The sequence below is a fragment of the Salmo trutta genome, chromosome 30 (genome assembly GCF_901001165.1).
Source record: "Salmo trutta chromosome 30, fSalTru1.1, whole genome shotgun sequence".
In the NCBI taxonomy this organism is placed as follows: domain Eukaryota; kingdom Metazoa; phylum Chordata; class Actinopteri; order Salmoniformes; family Salmonidae; genus Salmo; species Salmo trutta.
Window position 1 is genome coordinate 8,645,916 of NC_042986.1, and position 23,027 is coordinate 8,668,942.

The 23,027-nt window shown below is 43.8% G+C and overlaps 1 protein-coding gene across 3 annotated transcripts in view; it reads right to left on the bottom strand.

Moving 5' to 3' along the window:
* Window positions 1–23,027, bottom strand: part of arhgef25a (Rho guanine nucleotide exchange factor (GEF) 25a) — a 134,649-nt gene that overhangs the window by 106,834 nt on the left and 4,788 nt on the right. For all 3 annotated transcript variants that reach the window (XM_029722516.1, XM_029722515.1, XM_029722514.1), the window contains exon 2: window positions 12,605–12,767. In XM_029722516.1, coding sequence (XP_029578376.1) covers window positions 12,605–12,767 — 163 coding nt within the window. The remainder of the gene's footprint in view (window positions 1–12,604; window positions 12,768–23,027) is intronic.

A 23,027-nucleotide genomic window follows, 5' to 3' on the forward strand; every position in this document is an offset into this window, starting at 1 on the left:
TTTAAATATGCTCCCTCTACTTCTCTCTCTCTGTTTCTCTCTCTCTTTCCCTCTCTCTTCTCTCAGGAGGACCTGAGCCCTAGGACCATGCCTCAGGACTACCTGGCCTGATGACTCCTTGCTCTCCCCAGTTCACCTGGTCATGCTGCTGCTCCAGTTTCAACTGTTCTGCCTCACTCACTCACTCACTCACTCACTCTCTCACTCACTCACTCTTTCACTCACTCTCTCTCTCACTCACTCTCTCACTCACTCACTCACTCACTCACTCTCACTCTCCCTCTCTAACTCACTCACTCACTCTCGCTCTCTCTCTACCTCTCACTCTCTCTCTCTCACTCTCTCTCTCTCACTCTCCCTCTCTCTCTCTCACTCTCTCTCTCACTCTCCCTCTCTCTCTCTCACTCTCCCTCTCTCACTCTCTCTCTCTCTCTCTCACACACACACACACTTTGCAATGTGTCTGTGTGAACATCAAAGCATCAGCAGACAACATCCAAGCAGATCCCATGTAATAGCAAAGAGCCATCCAGCTAAAGTCCAGTAAAGTCCACATATCATCTCCCAGCTACAACTACAGTACATATCTCTCAGTACATATCATCTCCCAGCTACAACTACAGTATATATCTCTCAGTACATATCATCTCCCAGCTACAACTACAGTACATATCTCTCAGTACATATCATCTCCCAGCTACAACTACAGCACATATCTCTCAGTACATGTCATCTCCCAGCTACAACTACAATACATATCTCTCAGTACATATCATCTCCCAGCTACAACTACAATACATATCTCTCAGTACATATCATCTCCCAGCTACAACTACAGTACATATCTCTCAGTACATGTCATCTCCCAGCTACAACTACAGTACATATCTCTCAGTACATGTCATCTCCCAGCTACAACTACAATACATATCTCTCAGTACATATCATCTCCCAGCTACAACTACAGTACATATCATCTCCCAGCTACAACTACAATACATATCTCTCAGCACATGTCATCTCCCAGCTACAACTACAGTACATATCTCTCAGTACATATCATCTCCCAGCTACAACTACAGTACATATCTCTCAGTACATATCATCTCCCAGCTACAACTACAGTACATATCTCTCAGTACATGTCATCTCCCAGCTACAATTACAATACATATCTCTCAATACATGTCATCTCCCAGCTACAACTACAGTACATATCTCTCAGTACATGTCATCTCCCAGCTACAACTACAATACATATCTCTCATTACATATCATCTCCCAGCTACAATTACAATACATATCTCTCAGTACATATCATCTCCCAGCTACAACTACAATGCATATCTCTCAGTACATATCATCTCCCAGCTTCAATTACAATACATATCTCTCAATACATGTCATCTCCCAGCTACAATTACAATACATATCTCTCAGTACATATCATCTCCCAGCTACAACTACAATACATATCTCTCAGTACATATCATCTCCCAGCTACAACTACAATGCATATCTCTCAGTACATATCATCTCCCAGCTACAACTACTGTACATATCAGCTCTCAGCCAGGTTACACGAAGCCCTGGCCAACCACTGTGAGATCACAGACTGCCGCTCTCCCTCTCTTTCTCCTCGTCTCCGTCTTTCTGTGTTTGTGCACGCTTTAAAAAAAATCTCTCTGCCTTTGTCTCTGTCTCTGCAACGAGATTCATCTGAAAAGCAAATGTGTTGAAAAGAGCATTGCTCAACTATTGTACTTTTACCAGTGGACCAGAAGGGGGAGTTTATACCAGGGCAATGAGGCAGCCTCCATGTCGCCTCACCAGATCCCAGTTCAGTTTAGCCTCCTATCGTTCTCTCCACAGTTACTAAACACACTTCTGGACCTGGTGAACTTTGACTTTGGCCTGAGAGCCGTGTGTGAAGAGTCATGAATGTCAGTGGAAGAATGGAAGACTAGCTCTCCACCACCGGGCCATGCGTTTCCAGGAAATAGGGGGATGGAAGAAGGGAATGGTGAGGGAGGGAAAGGAGGGGGATGGAAGAAGGGAATGGTGAGGGAGGGAAAGGAGGGGGATGGAAGAAGGGAATGGTGAGGGAGGGAAAGGAGGGGGATGGAAGAAGGGAATGGTGAGGGAGGGAAAGGAGGGGGATGGAAGAAGGGAATGGTGAGGGAGGGAAAGGAGGGGGATGGAAGAAGGGAATGGTGAGGGAGGGAAAGGAGGGGGATGGAAGAAGGGAATGGTGAGGGAGGGAAAGGAGGGGGAGGTGAGGTGAACACCTAGACATCTTCTCTCTCCTTTCCTCCTTCCTCTATATCACCCTCCCCTCCCCCAACACACACACACTAAACATGATTAATCCTCACACACAATCCTCACTCACACAAGCATAAACACAGATGTCTAGAAGAAGCCGGCCCAGCACCCCGTGCATGGTCATGGAAAATGGGAAAATCTATCAATGCACATACTGGAATGTACAGCTACATACTGTATATATTGTGCATACGGGAGTACACACCTACAGCCCTCAGATGGAATGTCTGGTTGTCTGTCTTTTCTATAGAAGCTGAGTCTGAGAGAGAGAAGGCATCCTTTCCGCCCGTGGACGCAGATTCCAGTTAGAAGGTAGTGAGTCAGTGATGGGTTTCCCCCCTCCAGAGAAATGTCAAGTGGTGCTCTGTATGTTCCATGTCTGTATGTTGCATGTTTTTAACATGTATCACGTGTACAGCTGTAGGATCTTAATTTGAGCCAGTTTACTACATCAGGAAAATAATCCTACAGCAACAGGAAATTATAATTCATGGACATTTTTTGTAGGGGATGATATATTGTTTGGTAGGGCAAATCAAGTCTGATATTTTAAAGTGAAAATTACAAACCTTAGAAGCCTTTTTAAACGTTGAATATTGTACAGGTTTGCATTTCCAGCCGTGCAGGAAAATTCTCAGCAACAAAAGAGTGATCAAATTAAGATTCTACATCTGTACTGCAATCTCACATAGGCAAAGGCATACATGCATACATGAATTTCTCACTAATCACTGGAGAGTAGGGTTGAATGGCGGGAACCCTGTTACCGAGATTTACCGGGATTTACGGCACAAAACCACTCCCTTTTCCCGGGATAAATAACTACGAGAAACGGGTAAATTATAATCAATTATTTATATGAACAGCATGGCGTGAAATGGAGCTGTTAAATTATAAGCGGTGTCTAAATGTGGCTTCTCTACGGCCTCCGCATGATGAATCATCAACACTCAGGGTGGGGACAGACAGCCCATCTCAGTATGGAGCGCAGTTCACAACGCATGCAGACCTATCATCTATCTCATCATGGTCACTTTTTGTCTTGTGACAGGCAGGCCTATATTTACCCTAATATAAAAACCGAATGCACGTCTAATGTACCCATCCCCATCGGGGGTCTCCTTGTTTTTTAATTGTAAAGATTCCATTTTTTTCAATTGCAGCTGCAGAGTTTTTAAACAGCCTATCACTCGAATATCGTTGCTTTAAATCAGTGCGCTCAGTCGTTCTCCCTCTCCATCAACTCCATTCAAATTGCATCCAAAATAGATAATCCTGTTCTAGATGAATATACTGGACCATATATAGATGTCCTAGCCTACCTCTTTCAGGTAATACATTCAATGTAATATTAGTCGTATATTTAGCTAATTAATGATGGGTTAGGCATAATAAGGTTCCAGCTTATAGCCCCTGTCTCTTGCGCAATACCCAAGCACCTGTGCTCCTCTGGCCTCCTTAAAAAAACGCTCCTTAGCTCTTGGAGTCCCATGCAGGAAAAGCTAGACTAGAATAGCTTGCTGGACCAATTTTTTTTTAGCATTTCTTATACAATAGACTATTCGAAGAGGGACGCAAGCTCTTTTTTTGCTGAATGTAAATACAGCAGTCAATAAAACTCACAGGTAGTACGAAGGAAGACCGAATGCACGATGGCAGTAGGCCTCAGCAGTTATTTATTCAGACCCATAACCTGTCAATCCTCGCGAAGAGAAGTCAAAGCCTGCACCGAATTCTAGTCCATTATTATTCAAGATGTCATTAGAATGATGATGCACAGGAGGTTGGTGGCACCTTAATTGGGGAGGACAGGCTCATGGTAACGGCTGGAGCGGAAAGAGTAGAATGGTATCAAATACATCAAACACATGGTTTCCATATATTTGATGCCATTCCATTCGCTCCATTCCAGCCATTATTATGAGCCGTCCTCCCCTCAGCAGCCTCCACTGTGATGAAGATAAGGACAACAAAACGTATATCATTTAACTGTTGAAAGAGGGGGAGAAATGAAGCAACATTAGAGAAGAGAAAGAGGAGGTAACTAATAACAACATTAGGGGAAATATTCTGAAAGGTATATATTCATCAGCCTACTAATTATACAAATAGTCCCTATTATAGTATTTCAAAATTAAAATCAGCCTATACTTGTAACTTTGTAGGCTGCATGTGCTCCAACAAAATTGCATGTTATCTCCCTGCTTTATCATGGTTTAAACGATGTGCGTAATTCCAGTCCATATCATACAGTATAATACAATACAGTATAACACAATACAGTATAATACAATACAGTATAATACAGTACAGTAATACAGTTTACTCTGTATAAAATATTAGCCTACTGGATTTAATTTCATTTATTTGACCAAGAGAGGATATAGCTAAATACATCTATGGGTTTTTATGTTTTTCTGTCGTGTGTAATGTGCAGTAGCCTATATCATATTGGATAACGGCACAATCATTTGAGCTTTTTTGGGCTTGGGCTCATTAAATGTCATTAATGTAGGGCTCATTAAATGTATTGAATGCTTTTGAATGGCACTTCCGGTTTTTGGCGGGAAATACCGGGTTACCCGGGAGAAAAGTGATTTATTCGTAGGATGGAACATTTGTAAAATACGGAGGAAATATTCAACCCTACTGGATGTTGAAATCAGGCAGAATGCAGTTGGTTATATTCAGATCACGTCCCCTCTCCCCCACCCTCACCCCCCGCACATTAAAGTCTCTCTCTCTCTCTCTCTCTCTCTCTCTCTCGTTCTCACACATCACTCTCTCTTTCCCACTCATTCCCCTGTTGAATGCCATCCAAGAAATGTGCCTTATTATTCATAGATTTCATATTTTACTCTCGCTCTACACTTCCCTCTCTCCCTGCTCCCACCCCCTGTCCCTCTACATCTATTTCTGTCACTCTCTCCCTCCCTATCCCAGTTTCTCTCACTACCCTTCCCTCTCTCCATCCCCCCTCTCTCTCTCTTTGTCTCTCTCTCTCTTTCTCTTCTCCCACACCAATTAAGGCAAACTCAAGCACTCAGGGCATGTGTCCCTGCATTTTCTCTTAGCCTCATGGCAAAATGTGTAGAAAAGCAGGAAATTATCTTTAAAAAGGCAACAAAAATGATCTCATCCTCATGGCAAATAATGAAGAATAGCATGAGATGAGAAGCACATTTTTCTCTCTGCCCTATGGCAAAATGTATAGCATTGCAGGAAGGTAGGTGCCCGGAGCCCGAAATTCATTAGTCCAGCCCTGGGCAAGTTGGCACTAGGCAGTAGTCTCTAGTCTGAGTGTCTCAGGGGGAGGTTATTTCTGTGTTCTGGGCTGCGTCTCCCTGTTGGCCCCTCTATCATAAACTAACAACAGGATCCAGTCAATATCCAGAAAACAAGCCTGTGTGTGTGTGTGTATGTGTGTGTGTGTGTGTGTGTGTGTGTGTGTGTGTGTGTGTGTGTGTGTGTGTGTGTGTGTGTGTGTGTGTGTGTGTGTGTGTGTGTGTGTGTGTGTGTGTGTGTGTGTGTGTGTGTGTGTGCGTGCGCGCGCGCCCAGACGTGGCTATGTTGTCTGTAGGGGTGCTGCTCTGTTTACCGACCTGTCTGCCTGTCCTGTTCTTCACCGCTGTGTGTGTGTCTGTGTGTATCCTGTGCAACACCGCTGCAGTATGGAGCAGCTCCAGAGAGAAGGGAACAGAGCGCAGAGCAGAAACAGGAACACAGCAGCACACTCTCTCTCTCACACACACACACACACACTGAGAGCACACAGAACACACACACAGAGCACACCCACCTGCAGACGGAGTGCATGTCCATGGTTTTGTGTTGGGAGGAGTGTGTGTGTGTCCTTTGCCATCCCGTGTCTCCCTCACTGTACAGCTACAACATCAACACCACCACATTACAATCAGATCACCCTATCTATCCCTCCCTGGCAGTATCCATCCACCTCCCACCTCTCAACAGTATCCATCCACCTCCCACCTCTCAACAGTATCCATCCACCTCCCACCTCTCAACAGTATCCATCCACCTCTCAACAGTATCCATCCACCTCCCACCTCTCAACAGTATCCATCCACCTCTCAACAGTATCTATCCAACTCCCACCTCTCAATCATGCTGCTTTTTTTCCATGGAACCTGCTGTTTGGACCTAGAAACTATCAACAGTCAGATTTTCCCCCTATTCCCTGACCCTGCCTGAATCAAAGGCTTATTTAAGTTGTAATGCCCAAGAAGTCGGTATTTGGAAGATATATTGGCACAGGTGTTGTTAGGCCCGAGACTTCGGCAAACTGTGCCAATATATCCTCCAAACACCGGCTTCGAGGGCATTATAACTTAAATAAGCCTTTGATTCAGGCAGGGTCAGGGTCAAATAATGAATATGTCAGAGAGAAAGACAGCAAAGTTTATACAAATCTCCGCTGTTGAAAACTAAATGTTAGTTTAAAAGAAATGTGAGATCATGTCTAGATGCTTTTATAGTGGAGATCAAGTTTATAAATTGCCTGGCTGGGCTGACTAGACAGTGGATTGCGCAGTCAGATGGAACAGAGTGAACACTCCCTGTCTGTGTGTATGTGTAGCTTGGCTGTGTAGTGTACATACATCCCAGCTGTGTGTGAGTCTGATGAATGTGGCAAGGGCTTAAATCGGAACTAAAACATCTCAAAGAAGGAGTCAGCACTAGCTTAACAAACGTTCAGCCGCATAACGTTGGCCACACATGAAGTGTGAAGCACAGGTTATAAATATTAGACCTAGGCAGCCTTATAGTCGTTTACGTTACCCACCATTTTTACTGTAAAGTGGGTAAAATGTTTGAAAAGTGAAATTAGTCGATATAGCTAGGTGTTTTTACTCCATTCTCTGCCACCAGTAATGTGTTCGCTCCAAATCCTGCTGTGGTGTATCTGCTTAAATTAATGGGTGGACAGACTGTCTGTCTGTCTGTCTGTCTGTCTGTCTGTCTGTCTGTCTGTCTGTCTGTCTGTCTGTCTGTCTGTCTGTCTGTCTGTCTGTCTGTCTGTCTGTCTGTCTGTCTGTCTGTCTGTCTGTCTGTCTGTCTGTCTGTCTGTCTGTCTGTCTGTCTGTCTGTCTGTCTGTCTGTCTTGCAGCATCAGCTGTGCTCTGGAGCTCTGGAGCAGTGACCTGTAAGCATGTATTTTCTCCTGCATGCCCCAGACAACCCAACCACCTACTCATTCCAGGGTTTTTCTTCATTTTTAAATTGTTTTACTTTGTAGAATAATAGTGGAGACATCAAAACTATGAAATAACACATATGGAATCATGTAGTAACCAAAAAAAGTGTTAAACAAATCAAAATATATTTAATATTTGACATTATTCAAAGTAGCCAAACTTTGCCTTGATGACAGCTTTGCACACTCTTGGCATTCTCTCAACCAGCTTCATGAGGTAGTCACCTGGAATGCATTTCAATTAACAGGTGTGCCATGTTAAAAGGTCATTTGTGGAATTTCTTTCCTTCTTAATGCGTTTGAGCCAATCAGTTGTGTTGTGACAAGATAGGGGTGATATTCAGAAGATGGCCCTATTTGGTAAAAGACCAAGTCCATAGTATGGCAAGAACAGCTCAAATAAGCAAGGAGAAACAACAGTCCATCATTACTTTAAGACATGAAGGTCAGTCAATCTGGAAAATTTCAAGAACTTTCAAAGTTTCTTCAAGTCGCAAAAACCATCAAGCGCTATGATTGTGAGGACTGGAGCTGGGAGATGAGAAGCAAGTACAGGGAGTGAACATTGAATAAATAACCAACATGAAACAAACATGGACATTGTCTGGACAGGGATAACATAACGACAATAATGCTGACACTAGGAACAAACTGAGTAACAGACAGATATAGAGGGGGCAGTCAACAAAGTGAAGGAGTCCAGGTGAGTCCAATGAAGTGCTGATGCGCGTAATGATGGTGACAGGTGTGCGTAATGATGGGTCACCTGGCGCCCTCGAGCACCAGAGACAAGGCGTGACAATGATAAAACTGGCTCTCATGAAGACCGCCGCAGGAAAGGAAGACCCAGAGTTCATTAGAGTTACCAGCCTCAGAAATTGCAACCCAAATTAATGCTTCACGGAGTTCAAGTAACAGCCACATCTCAGCATCAGCTGTTCAGAGGAGACTGCGTGAATCAGGCCTTCATGGTCGAATTGTTGCAAAGAAACCACTACTAAAGGACACCAATCAGAAGAAGAGACTTGCTTGGGCAAAGAAACAGGAGCAATGGACATTAGACCGGAGGAAATCTGTCCTTTAGTCTGATGAGTCCAAATTTGAGATTTTTGGTTCCAACCGCCATGTCGTTGTGAGACGTAGAGTATGTGAACGGATGATCTCCGCATGTGTGGTTCCAACCGTGAAGCATGGAGAAGGAGGTGTGATGGTGTAGGAGTGCTTTGCTGGTGACACTGTCAGTGATTTATTTCGAATTCAAGGAACACTTAACCAGCATGGCTACCACAGCATTCTGTAGTGATTCGCTATCCCATCTGGTTTGCGCATAGTGGGAATGTCATTTGTTTTTCAACAGGACAATGACTCAACACACCTCCAGGCTCTGTAAGGGCTATTTGACCAAGAAGGAGAGTGATGGACTGCTGCATCAGATGACCTGGCCTCCACAATCATCTGACCTCAACCCAATTGAGATGGTTTGGGATGAGTTGAACTGCGGAGTGAAGGAAAAGCAGCCAACATGTGCTCAGCATATTTGGGAACTCCGAGAATGGCACGAGTGTGTAAAGTTTTCATCAAGGCAAAGGGTCGCTACTTTGTAGAATCTCAAATATAAAATATATTTTGATTTGTTTAAAACTTTTACTACATGATTCCATATGTGTATTTCAATGTAGAATGTAGAATGTAGAAAATTGATACCAAGAGATACCAAGAGATGACAAGAATACTATTTACACACTAGAAAAGCGAGAACAATAACAATTACCTGTTGTGACCTGGACTGTCAGATTACTACCCCCCCCCCCACTCCGTGTACCGTTCCGGATTGGCTGAGGACCCGAGTGTGAGGAGTACCCCTGGAAAACGGAACGGACAAGGAGAACTGCTTGAGGACTGTGAGGTGATTGGTGCATTACCCCCTCTTCCCCAGTGTACCAAAACCCCTAATTAACTCCCCATTTGCTTTCTATTTGTGCTACCGGTGCCTGTTTTGTTACGGAACTTCACAGACAACTTCTGTGTATACGCTGTACTGCCAGTGAATACGGCAAATGAATGTTTCACTTTCACTTTGTCCTCAGAAGAAGCGTGACCGTGCAGGGCCTTGTGAGGCCTCTCGTCGAGTAATCACGTAACACAGAACCAAATATTGCATGCGCTAGCTAGCAAAGTCTGCCATGAGAGACGACTGAGAGAAGAACAAACTATTCTCAAAGTAGGTAAAAGGTGTTTGCTGATGTGTACCGTCACGGCATAACAGCCATCATTTTATGTCTACATCCACCGGCTATTCTAGCTGTCTTACTTTGATCTGTTCTGTTCCTTCTGACTCGTCATTATTATGATATTCCATCCAGGGGCATGTTGAAATGTAATGTACTGTAATGTAATGCAGGGCGGCTGAGACTATTACCATAGTATTTTATCATCGACCATATTAAAACCAGAGAGGACCACTGAGATGAAAGACAACACAGGGCCCAGATGTTTTAAGTACTTTGTAGCCCGGAGGCATTGCACAGCATTTTACTGTTCCACTCTTACAGCAAAGCCTCCGTACTACCGTTGACAAAATGTCTATTGGTACTGTGGCATGGTAATGTGGCTTGATGCTACTCGGTACATATTCTATGGCTCTGTAGCCTACATGTTTATGACAAATCTGGGAAGCTGGACTTGAGGTTATGGAGCTGTGTGTGTGTGTGTGTGTGTGTGTGTGTGTGTGTGTGTGTGTGTGTGTGTGTGTGTGTGTGTGTGTGTGTGTGTGTGTGTGTGTGTGTACTTTACCATGGTTACAGGTCAACTTTGAGCACTTTGCCATGATTACCGGTTCACTTCCTCTTCCTGTTGTTGTGGGTTTAAGCATTTGTCCCTGACAAAGACAACATCATAAAACAGGAGAGAGGGGTATCCCCTAGCCACACATAAGGACATCCATCAGTCAGCTGCTGTTACCAAACACTGGAACTGGACTACTACAGTCTGGGTAGGATGTTGGGGATCACGTTGGGTTCACTTTACTTCTCGTGACCCCTTGAGACGTGGGGGGAAATGTTACCAAGGGTTCTGGCCTGTGGTAAGAGACTGGAGATGAATTAGACCTTCGAGGAAGTGAGATACCACAGAGGGGGATAGAGAGGAAGACGAAAGTTTGGAAAAAGAGGAAGAAAAGGTAGGAGGAAGTGGAGCACAGGAGATCAGAGACGAATGAGACCAGGAAGTGAAATAAGAGGAAGCAGGGAAGAAGAAGAGGAGAAGGAGAGAGTCTCTCTGTCTACATGTGATTTAGCTGTCCTGTGATTCCTGTGAAGCCACTAGAAGGCATCTTGTTTCTAATGTCTACCAGACGCCCGCTTGGTGATCTCCTCTCCTATCCTCCTGCTTCTCCTGTGCCTCTGTCTGAACCCCACAAAACTAGAGCACACACACACGAACACACACATTCAGGGCCAATGAGAGCAGGGGCTTCCTCTCTTCCTCCTCCTCCCCCTCTCCATCCCCACCACAGTCACAGCAAGGGATGGAAACATGACACTGACCCCTACCAACCAACCAGACACAACCAGACCATCATGGCAGCAGCAGTAGTATTTGACATCTTTCAAATGCTGTGTTTGATTGAGTTTGGGGCAAAGGAACCAATGGAATAATCCCAAAAATGCATATAGTCCCACCCATCTGTCCCACTCCAGACAGGCTCAGGCAAACACTCAAATTTGAACGCAGGCTTGCAATGGACCTGAAAAATAACATAGGAGTGGCACGAACAACAACCACCCAGCTCGACCACCACTCCATTCATGGATTATGAACGATGCATTTCAGCACTCTGGCTCTCCTGTGGGAGGCCTGGGCTAAGATAATACTTGGCTGCATTTGGCCATTACAGATAAACATTGCTGACAGCTTCCTCTTCTGTCTGTCTCACACGCACGCACACACACGGTACGCACGCACACACACCGAACAAACGTCATGCTCTGCTCTGCACACCAGTTAGCGGTTTGGTTTGATTTGCTTTCAGCCACATGGTAACACGGTACACACTCTACTCTACCACTAACCCACACCCTCCGATCCCCCATCCAGCTACAAAGCTCCTTTTGTTTGGTTGCACTCAAGAAAAATGGGAACTCACGCAAACTTTTTCAGAGCTAAATCAACCAAGAATGGCTGTCTGTAACCAATAGTGGGGTTTTCCCTCAACATTTTGCATCCATTTTTCCCATCTGGAAACGGTTGGCCACGCAGCCTCCCTACGCCAGCCTCCCTACTCTGACACACAAACACACTCACACGTACGCAAGCATGCACACAAATTGATCTCAGTTTTCCTATACGGTACATTAACGGGGATAACTGGGCCCTGATCCTACCATTGGTCAGATTAGGTCTTATATCATCCTATCAGTGCTAACAGTGCAGATACGAGGAGGTGGTTCATTACCTGCTAACCACCAAGCTTCAGGAAGCTTCCGGTGACTCCCATCTGATAACACACCTGCTCATATTATCTCACATGACTGATCAGATAAGTGTCTATTTTAGGTACAGCTGAACACATACGGCTACAAGCAGGGACGTAATGGAGGGTAAACACACATGAACGCAGTACAAGATGTGCATTCAAGGCAAGTGGGTGGTAGAAATGAAGTCCTAAGAATATTCTAGTATTTGTCAACAGGCCAGGCGTCATGTATGAGGTGATTGAGCGGTCGACCAAGTTATTGTTTAATGTCACTGAAAGGACACCTGAAACCCTGCCATCATGGATACTGGAACAAGCAGCAGACCAGAACATGGATATTTATATTCCAGGTGGGACAAACCAGACAGGTTAGGTGAGGCCCTGTTTAGACTGGCAGGCGAGGGTTTGTGGACACACACACACACGCTGTGTGTGGATACAGACTGACAGTCGTAGACAATGGACAGATGAAGTGTTTCAGGTCGTCAAGGCAAAAGGTGATAATGGAGGAGAGTTAGGTACCCAAACAATTATTTACAGAAACATTTCAACAAAACGAGGACGGAATGGTGTGATGTTTCAGGTCTCACCTGCTCTGTTTCTTCCTCCTCTCCTCTCCAGGTGGTCTTGTGTGGGGGAACCCTGCTCCCAGTCCTCTAGCCCAGATGGGTCCAAGTGCCGTGGGCCTCCTGCACCTTTCTTCTCCTCCTGGCTCACCGGGGGCTCTGTTGCTGCGTCGTTGTTCTCTGCGGGCTGGACAGAGAGAAACACGGTCAGGAGGATACCTCCTAAAGGAGAGTCAACAACTAGCCATCTCCTACGATCCTCGTCACGTCAAAATGTAACAACCATCATAGGAGTTGGCTATACAGCACAAACAGATCTGGGACCAGGCTGGAAAATAATCATGAGAAAAAACATGAAATCCCATATCCTCTGCATTCCATCCTGAACTGTAATGCTCTTTGCAAGATCTACATAAAAAGTTTATCACTTGATGATCAACAATGGTAAGACTGTACATAGGGCATTAAAACACATATCCCTAGTATTCAAACCTTGAACCTGGGGAAAGTATTTTCTAAGCCAGGAGGCTAAGGCTCATTCTTATTGTTCCCGGCAAAGTAGATTGAAGGTCAATAATGGAGAGGAAAGCAGGGAATTATCACTCCTCTTCAGAGAGAGAGAGGGGAGGAGAGAGGAGGAGAGGGAAGAGGGGTAGAGAGCGAGGGGGTGAGAGACAGAGAAGGAGAAAAAGAGAGGAAAAGAGAGAGAGATCATAATCAGTGTCACTACACCCGAGAGAATAGAACAAGAGAAGAGAGGCAAAAGAAGAGAGAGAGAGAGAGAGAGAGAGATCATAATCACTGATGTTCTAGGTTTTAGTACTATCTCCAGGGGAGGAAATAATTGATCTAAATAGATAGATAGTCACTTTGCTTTCAGACAGGAAGCAACTGGTCTCTGCAGTCCCTGCTTACAATATGATGAAGGCAGCCTGCTGTCTGAACCTTGGTTGTAATTAAATGTATGGCATTGGAGTCACAATGTGCTCCTATCTCCTTTTCATTTCAGCCTGCTAAATGTCTGTCTTGTTAGCATCACAAGACTACAGGATTTCAGGACTTCCACCCTCATAAAACAGTACTTGATAAAACTGTTGGGAAAAGCTAGCTCTTTAAGGAAGTGTCCACTCCATTCGGCGTGTTAATATATCTGGAATTACTTCATCAAGAAGAGATCTAGTTCAAGTGAAGCTAATTGGAGTAAATGACGTCAACTGCAAACAGTTGCTTTTAAAGGTATTCGGTTAACATAATCTTAGGTGGTCTTTGAGGGCTTATGCAGGTGGATAATGATTGTGGTTTTCAAAATAAAGTTGAAACCTTCAACAAATCTTTTTCTTTCCCAGCTAACAATAAACGTTCCCACAACTTTAGAGAATGTTCTCTTGAGAGTCTCATTAGGTAATTTACTAACGTTTTCACAGGAATGTTCCCGTGATATGTAATGAATGTTTCCAAGAGGCCATTTTCATAATGTCAAATAGAACATACCCAGAACGTGGTTAGCATGTTCTCAGAACCTAAGATATTAATGTTCTAGACCAGGTATTGCGCATACCCCCAGGGGTACGCGCAATGCCGTCGGAGGTACGGCGAATAACAATGTGATAAAAAAATATATATCTTCACATTTTCAAACAGTTCATTTATTTTTCCCAATGGGGCTATACATTTGGGTGAGATATTTTTCTTGCCTGAGCAGCCTTAAACCATATAGTGTTCAGCGAAATACAACACAATGTCAAATACAAGTAGCCTAGTCAAATACTTAACATCCAATCACATTAACCGTTACTCTCTCGCGGGAATTCCACTAACGGTCCGTATGTAGCCAAACATAGCTGCTGCTCATTCCGTTTGCTTGAAAATTGATGAATGGTTAAAAAAAAGTAAGGCCCACGTCCATAGAGACACATACCAGCTCTACTGGTAGTACTGCTACTACCAGCAGTACTACACCTGCACCTGTCAACAACACAAGTTGTTCTGCTTCCACGAGCATATCCAATGCTAGCATCAGTAATTCTACATTTGTTATTAGCACAGCTAGCATGGACACTGACAGTTGTGAATCTGATGCAGCTGAAGAGCTACTGCCCACTTACCCGGGAAAGCACAGAACTACAGACAGTGACGTTGGACCATCAAAGAGGCCCAAATATGATGAAAACTACATTGATTTGGGGTTCACTTATATATTGGGAGTAGTGTCTTTCCTCAGCCACAGTGTGTCATATGTGCAAAAGTACTATCTCACAACTCGATGAAAACTTGCACAGACATTTAGAAACCAATTTGAAAAATAAGAGAATTAAGATGACCTTCGAGTAGGAAGATATATATAAAAGAAACAGATACCGTTAATAAGAAGGGGCTAGAAGCGTCTTATATGGTGAGCTACTGAGTGGCTAGGACAGGCAAGCCCCATACTATTGTGGAGGACTTAATTCTTCCTGCTGCCGCGGATATGGCTGGGACAATGCCTAGGGGAAAAGGCCAAAAAAACTATACAGACAATGCATTCATCAAACAACACTGTTTCACGACGCATCAGTGACATGGCAGGAGATGTTTTGAAACAATTACTGCTTCACATACAAGCCAGTGAATTCTATGTGTTACAGCTGGATGAGTCAACAGATGTGGCGGGCCTGGCACAGCTCCTGGTATATGTCCGTTACGTTTATGGGGGGTCAATTTAGGAAGACATCCTCTTCTGCAAACTACTGGAAACCAGGACAACAGGAGAGGATATTTTTAAAGTACTGGACAGCTTTGTGACATCAAATGGACTTTGGTGGTCAATGTGTGTTGGTATCTGTAATGATGGAGCAAAAGCCATGACAGGGAGGCATAGTGGAGTGGTAACGCGCGTGCAAGCAGTTGCTCCCGACGCCACTTGGGTACACTGCAGCATCCACCGAGAGGCTCTTGCTGCCAAGAGAATGCCTGACAGCCTGAAAGACGTTTTGGACACTACAGTGAAAATGGTTCACTTTGTTAAAGCAAGGCCCCTGAACTCTTGTGTATTTTCTACACTATGCAATGACATGGACAGCAACCATGTAACACTTTTACAACATACAGAAGTGCGCTGGTTGTCAAGAGGCAAAGTATTGACACGTTTTTTTTTAATTGAGAGACGAGCTTAAAGTTTTCTTTACTGACCATCATTTTCACTTGTCTGACCGCTTGCATGATAATGAGTTTTCACACGACTGACCTATCTGGGTGAGGTTTTTTCTCGCCTGAATGATCTGAATCTAGGATAACAGGGACTCTCCGCAACTATATTCAATGTGCTGGACAAAATTGAGGCTATGATTAAGAAGTTGTCTGCATTAATAAGGACAACACACAAGTCTTTCCATCATTGTCTGATTTTTTGTGTGCAAATGAACTCAAGCTTACGGACAATGTTAAATGTGATAGAGCGAAGCACCTGAGTAAGTTGGGTGCGCAATTACGCAGGTACTTTCCCAAATCGGATGACACAAACAACTGGATTTGTTATCCCTTTCATGCCCTGCCTCCAGTCCACTTACTGATATCTGAACAAGAGAGCCTCATCGAAATTGCAACAAGCGGTTCTGTGAAAATTGAATTTAATCAGAAGCCACTGCCAGATTTCTGGATTTGGCTGCGCTCAGAGTTTCCTGCCTTGGCAAATCGCGCTGTTAAGACACTGATGCCCTTTGCAACCACGTACCTATGTAAGAGTGGATTCTCGGCCCTCACTAGCATGAAAACTAAATACCGGCACAGACTGTGTGTGGAAGATTATTTAAGACTGAGACTCTCTCCAATACAACCCAACATTGCAGAGTTATGTGCATCCTTTCAAGCACACCCTTTTCATTAACCTGTGGTGAGTTATTCACAATTTCTGATGAACAAATAAGGTTTTATATGTAAGATGGTTAAATAAAGAGCAAAATTATTGATTATTATTATATTATTATTTGTGCCCTGGTCTCTATAAGAGCTCTTTGTCACTTCCCACGAGCCGGGTTGTGACAAAAACTCACACTCATTCTTATGTTTAATAAATGTTTCATATAGTGTGTGTGTGGCAGGCTTACAATGATGGCAAAAAACAACATCTGAGATTGCGATGACCCTGATGCTAGAGGGGGTACACAGCTGGAGGTTGAATGTTTGAAGGGGTACGGGACTGTAGAAAGTTTGGGAACCACTGTTCTAGACAAGTATCATGGGAACGTTGCAAGAACATTCATGTGTCCAGGTTTCTGTGGGTTAGGAGAATTCATATTAACGTCCCACCAGACATACGCAGAACATAGTTGCCATGTTCTCAAAACATATGTATTTAATGTTCTAGACAAGTGTCATGGGAACATGCCAAAAACATGAATGTGTCCAGTTTTCTGTGCCTTAGGAGCATATTCCATCAACGTCCCACCAAACGTAGACAGAATATGGTTGCCATGTTCTCAGAATATACATAATTAACGTTCTTAGAAACATTCAATGAGAACGTTGCAAGGACATTCATGTGTCCAGTGTTCTGTGGGTTGGGAGAATAATCCATCAAAATCAAATCAAATTGTATTTGTCACATGCGCCAAATAGAACAGGTGTAGACCTTAAAGTGAAATGCTTACTTACAAGCCCTTAACCAACAATGCAGTTCAAGAAATAGAGTTAAGAAAATATTTACGAAATAAACTAAAGTGGGGGGGGGAGGCGGTACGCACTACTCTCTGTAGCGCCTTATGGTCAGATGCCAAGCAGTTGCCATACCAGGCGGTGATGCAACCGGTCAGGATGCTCTCGATGGTGCAGGTGTAGAACTTTTTGAGGATCTGGCGACCCATGCCAAATCTTTTCAGTCTCCTGAGTGGGAAAACGTGTTGTCGTACCCTCTTCACAACTGTCTTGGTGTGTTTGGATCATGATAGTTTGTTTGTGATGTGTACACCAAGGAACTTGAAACTCTCGACCCGCTCCACTTCAGTCCCGTCGATGTTAATGGGGGAGTGTTCAGCCCTCCTTCTCCTATAGTCCACGATCAGGTCCTTTGTCTTGCTCAGATTGAGGGAGAGGTTGTTGTCCTCAACTATAAAATATATTTTGATTAGTTTCTTTGGTTACTACGTGATTCCGTATGTGTTATTTCATAGTTTTGATGTCTTCACTATTATTCTACAATGTAGAAAATAGTTTAAAAAAAAAGAAAAACCCTGAAATGAATAGGCGTGTCCAAACTTTTGACTGGTATTGTATATATAACATGCCGGTAGAGATACACTTCTGAAAGTAATATATGGGTTACTTGAAAATGTAACTGTAATAATATTACAATATTATTTTCATATATTTACTCATAAAAGTACTGTAAGTAATTATTACCCCAACACTGGTCCCAAGTGATTCTGTTGCAATTTGTCTATTTTGTCCACATTAAAACTTGGATTTGAAACTCTTTGTTGTGTATTGTTTTGGTATAACTGGCATAATCATTGCTTAAATGGCAAATGTGAGACAGTTCAGACATGCTACTGTAAATATACACATTTCTGATATTCTGAGAATATGGCAACCATGTTCTGGGTAGATTTCCATCAGAAGCAACACTTCCGCCTGTGGCTTTGTTTCCGCAACAAAGGAGGAATGTTAAAGACAGAAATGCACCAGAGCTGATGTGATTCCTTATCAGAAACACGTTTGTTCCACATGGCAATATGTGCTGTGGATTTCAAAAAGATTCTCAGCTATCTCGAATTCTTTCTACCGATTCCCATCTTTCAATGAGAAAATCGGACAAAAATCAAACAGTTGGGAACTTTAAAAAATAAGATATGTTTCAATATTGTCACGTCCTGACCATAGAGAGCTCTTATTTTCTATGGTAGAGTAGGTCAGGGCGTGACTGGGGGGGTTTATTCTAGTTTTATTTTTCCATGTTGTTTGTCTTGCATAGTTTCACGTTATAATAAAATATGTGGAACGATATTCACGCTGCACCTTGGTCCGTTCCTACACACAAACGTGACAAATATGAACATCGCCACATGGCCTATCTTTCATTGTAGTACTACATTAAAATGCAATTAAAATGCAAACAATACAGTTGTATCTGTTGCCAAGTAATGACATTAACACATATTGCTGAGAATCTGAGAATAGTGCCCTTGCACATCTTGGACCAGCATCAATGATGAACACCCGAACCACAGTCCCGATAAAAGATATTTCTAGGGCATGTGCTTATCGGGCCAGTATAGTTAGGCCCTGGCCAGAAGAAAGCCTAACCCCTCCTCCCTAGGCACTTATGTAGATCTGAAACTACTTGATATGCATAATCAATAGGGTGAATTGCCTTTGAAGGGAATCTCAGCTCTGTTAAAAGTACACTTAAAAAACTTTTCTTGATCATAGTGATTCAGGAGTACAATTACAACAGGTTAATTTCCCCCACCAACATTAGACAACTATAAAGAAAGACCGTAAACAGTTGAATTAAGTATATAAAATCAATGATGAGAGAATATTCAAATTCCCTGATAACTGACACATACGTGGTGGTGTAGCAGGAAGATCTGAATGCTGTGAACCAGAAGGTTGTGAGTTCAAATCCTAGTTGAGTAAATGCTCCTGAGTGGTGCAGCGGTCTAAGGCACTGCATCTCAGTGCAAGAGGCGTCACTACAGTCCCTGGTTTGAATCCAGGCTGAATCACATCTGGCTGTGATTGGTCCCATAGGGCGGCGCACAATTGGCCCAGCGTCGTCTGGGTTTGGCCAGGGTAGGCCGTCATTGTAAATGTTTATTTTAAAAATGTTGAATAATAATCACTGTATAAATGAACATGAACAATGTAATCGCGTGTGTTAAATATGTAAGTTGAAGACACTGTATGTTAAAAGCACACTGTGCGTGTGTATATCCCTTGCCAACAGAAAATATTCTCAGAAAACTGGACACAGGAATGTTCTCACTACGTTCACATGAAACGTGTCTAGAACCTTAATATCTTACATTCTGACAACATGGCAACCGTTTTCTGTGTATGTTCGATATGACGTTGATGGAATATTGTCCTAACCCTCAGAAAACTGGACACATAAATGTTCTTCCAACGAAAACACTAGAATGGCAATGCAATGGAAAGCTGCCATTTTAGGCGCTCCTGACGAATTCGGATACTTTTGTGTGTTTTTTTGCGCTGATCTGTTTCCACCATCGTTTCCTATGACCGAAAATATCTTTTGGACATCAGAACAGCGATCATCAACCTCGATTTGGATGAAGATTCCTACTCCAACGAGTCGACGGCGCAGGACATACTGCTGACCCCGGACCAGGTCCCAATCCCGAAAGTCGGAAAAGGAGGAGATGGCGTAAGAGAGGCCGACGTGCGAGCATCCTGACAAAACTACATCGGTGAGTAAATAGCTGGTTTTCTATCTGGTTTTTCTATACATCGGCAGGATCAATCCGCAGCCTCGGGTAAGCTCAAGGGGGAGGTGTGTGTCTCTTTGATAACAACTATCAAGGCACAAGGCGAGACCCAGATGCAGACACAGGAGGCAGATGGTTGGAGTCTTACAATGTTTAACAATCCAAAGGGGTAGGCAAGAGAATGGTTGTGGACAGGCAAAAAGGTCAAAACCAGATCAGAGTCCAGGAGGTACAGAGTGGCAGACAGGCTCGTGGTCAAGGCAGGCAGGATGGTCAGGCAGGCGGGTACAGAGTCCAGAAACAAACAAAGGTCAAAACCGGGAGGACTAGAAAAAGGAGAATAGCAAAAGGAGTACGGGAAAAACACACTGGTTGACTTGACTAAACATACAAGATGAACTGACACAGAGAGACAGGGATAAATACACTGGGGAAAATAAGCAACACCTGGAGGGGGTGGAGACAATCACAGGAACAGGTGAAACAGATCAGGGCATGACAACAACAGCTGGTGCGTGATCCCTAATATTAAGGAAGTCTCGAGATTCTGCTCGCCTGAGTTAGAATACCTGATAAGCTGTAGACCATACTATTTACCAAGAGAGTTTTCATCTATATTTTTCATAGCTGTCTATTTACCACCACAAACTGATGCTGGCACTAAGACCGCACTCAATGAGCTGTATAGGGCCCTAAGCAAACAAGAAAATGCTAATTCAGAGGCGGGGCTCCTGGTGACCGGTGATCATGTCACCTGTCACACAGGAAGTACCAGTGACGCGATCAATACGGAAGTGGTCGGATGAAGAGGATGCTAAACTACAGGACTGTTTCACTAGCACAGACTGGAATATATTCCAGGATTCATCCGATGGCATTGAGGAGTTTACCACATCAGTCACCGGCTTCATTAATAGGGAAAGGGGGATATCTAGTCAGTTGTACAACTGAATGCCTTCAACTGAAATATGTCTTCCGCATTTAACCTAACCCCTCTGAATCAGAGCGGTGCGGGGGGGCTGCCTTAATCGACATCCATGTCTCGGCGCCCGGGGAACAGTGGGTTAACTGCCTTTCTCAGTGGCAGAACAACAGATTTTTACCTTGTCAGCTCGGGGATTCAATTCAGCAACCTTTCGGTTACTGGTCCAACGCTCTAACCAGTAGGCTACCTGCCGCCCCTCCATAAGTTCATCGATGACGTTGCCACCACAGTGACTATACGTACATATCCCAACCAGAAGCCATGGATTACAGGCAACATCCACACTGAGCTAAAGGTTAGAGCATTGAGAGCATCTTGACTGGCTTCACCACTGCTTGGTATGGCAACTGCTTAACATCGGACCGCAAGGCACTACAGAGGGTATGTGTATGGCCCAGTACATCACTGGGGCCAAGCTCCCTGCCATCCAGGACCTCTATACCAGCTCGGAGTCAACTCAAATGGGCAACGTTGCTGATAGTGTGTTTGCGAGATGCGGGACAAAGGCAATTTTAAAACCATCCCACAGCTCCTGATGTGTTTACAGACATCCCCAATCAAACAAAAACATACTCTCTGAGAATGAGTGCACAGCTACTATAAATATCAGTCCATCAGGTGGCTAGCTGCCAGCAGAGACTTCTATTGCAGTAACATTGGCTAGTATTACTTAGCCAGCTAGAAGGAGGAAGTAAGAAGCTAACGTTAAATGGAGCCTACCTCAGTCAGAGCAAAAAAATAGGCTCATAATAACTTTGCTTTACATTTACATTTACGTCATTTAGCAGACGCTCTTATCCAGAGCGACTTACAAATTGGTGCATTCACCTTATGATATCCAGTGGAACAACCACTTTACAATAGTACATCTATATCTTTTTTGGGGGGGGAGGGGGGTTAGAAGGATTACTTTATCCTATCCCAGGTATTCCTTAAAGAGGTGGGGTTTCAGGTGTCTCCGGAAGGTGGTGATTGACTCCGCTGTCCTGGCGTCGTGAGGGAGCTTGTTCCACCATTGGGGTGCCAGAGCAGCGAACAGTTTTGACTGGGCTAAGCGGGAACTGTGCTTCCGCAGAGGTAGGGGGGCCAGCAGGCCAGAGGTGGATGAACGCAGTGCCCTTGTTTGGGTGTAGGGACTGATCAGAGCCTGAAGGTACGGAGGTGCCGTTCCCCTCACAGCTCCGTAGGCAAGCACCATGGTCTTGTAGCAGATGCGAGCTTCAACAGAGAGCTTTACAGAGAGTAGGCTACTGAGACAGACAGTGATATGGTGCTCAGTGGTGAGACGGAGGTAGGCTGCAATGCATGCAGGAGGAAGCAAAAGAGACAGGGAGAGAGAGTGGAAGCAAGCAGAGAGAGAGGTTAGTACAGTGGTTACCAAACTTGGGGTCGAGGCCCCATGTGGGGTCCCCTGAGAAAATCTGTACTAATCTTATCGAACAGCTTAATAAGATGTGTTTCAATATGAACATCTCCACATGGCCTATCTTTCCTTATAGTCCTACATTAAAATGGAATCAAAATGGAAACAATACAGTTCTAAAAATGTAATAGGTTACATCGGTGGTTATCTTATCTGGAGTTTAGTTTACTCATTACCTTCTCTTTTTTTACCAAAACATCACTGATATTCATACAGAATGGTGAGTAATATTCTAACAATGAATGTGAATGTGATATGATCCTCTGTGTGCTCCATTGATGTCTGTTTGTGTGGATCTTGATTAGTAATGCCTAGGAATACAAATGTGAACGCTATGTCATTTGAGAAAACGAGATCTATGCAAAGAGCCGATGACTTTATGCAATTCGTCATTAGAACTGACTGCACAGTCGCTGATGCTACGTGTCAGTGTGAATCATTTCTCATATTTCCCCCCTTTCAGGGGTATAACATTACAACTGTATAGCTAATAGGCCGTGTGCTTGTAGGTCGACTGAGGTGAATGAACCTGCAGCAGCCAAGGTGATAATGGCTGGGGTCATTTTTGCTTTGTATAGAAATGCAGTAAATGAGTTTCAACTTTTCAAAGATCCA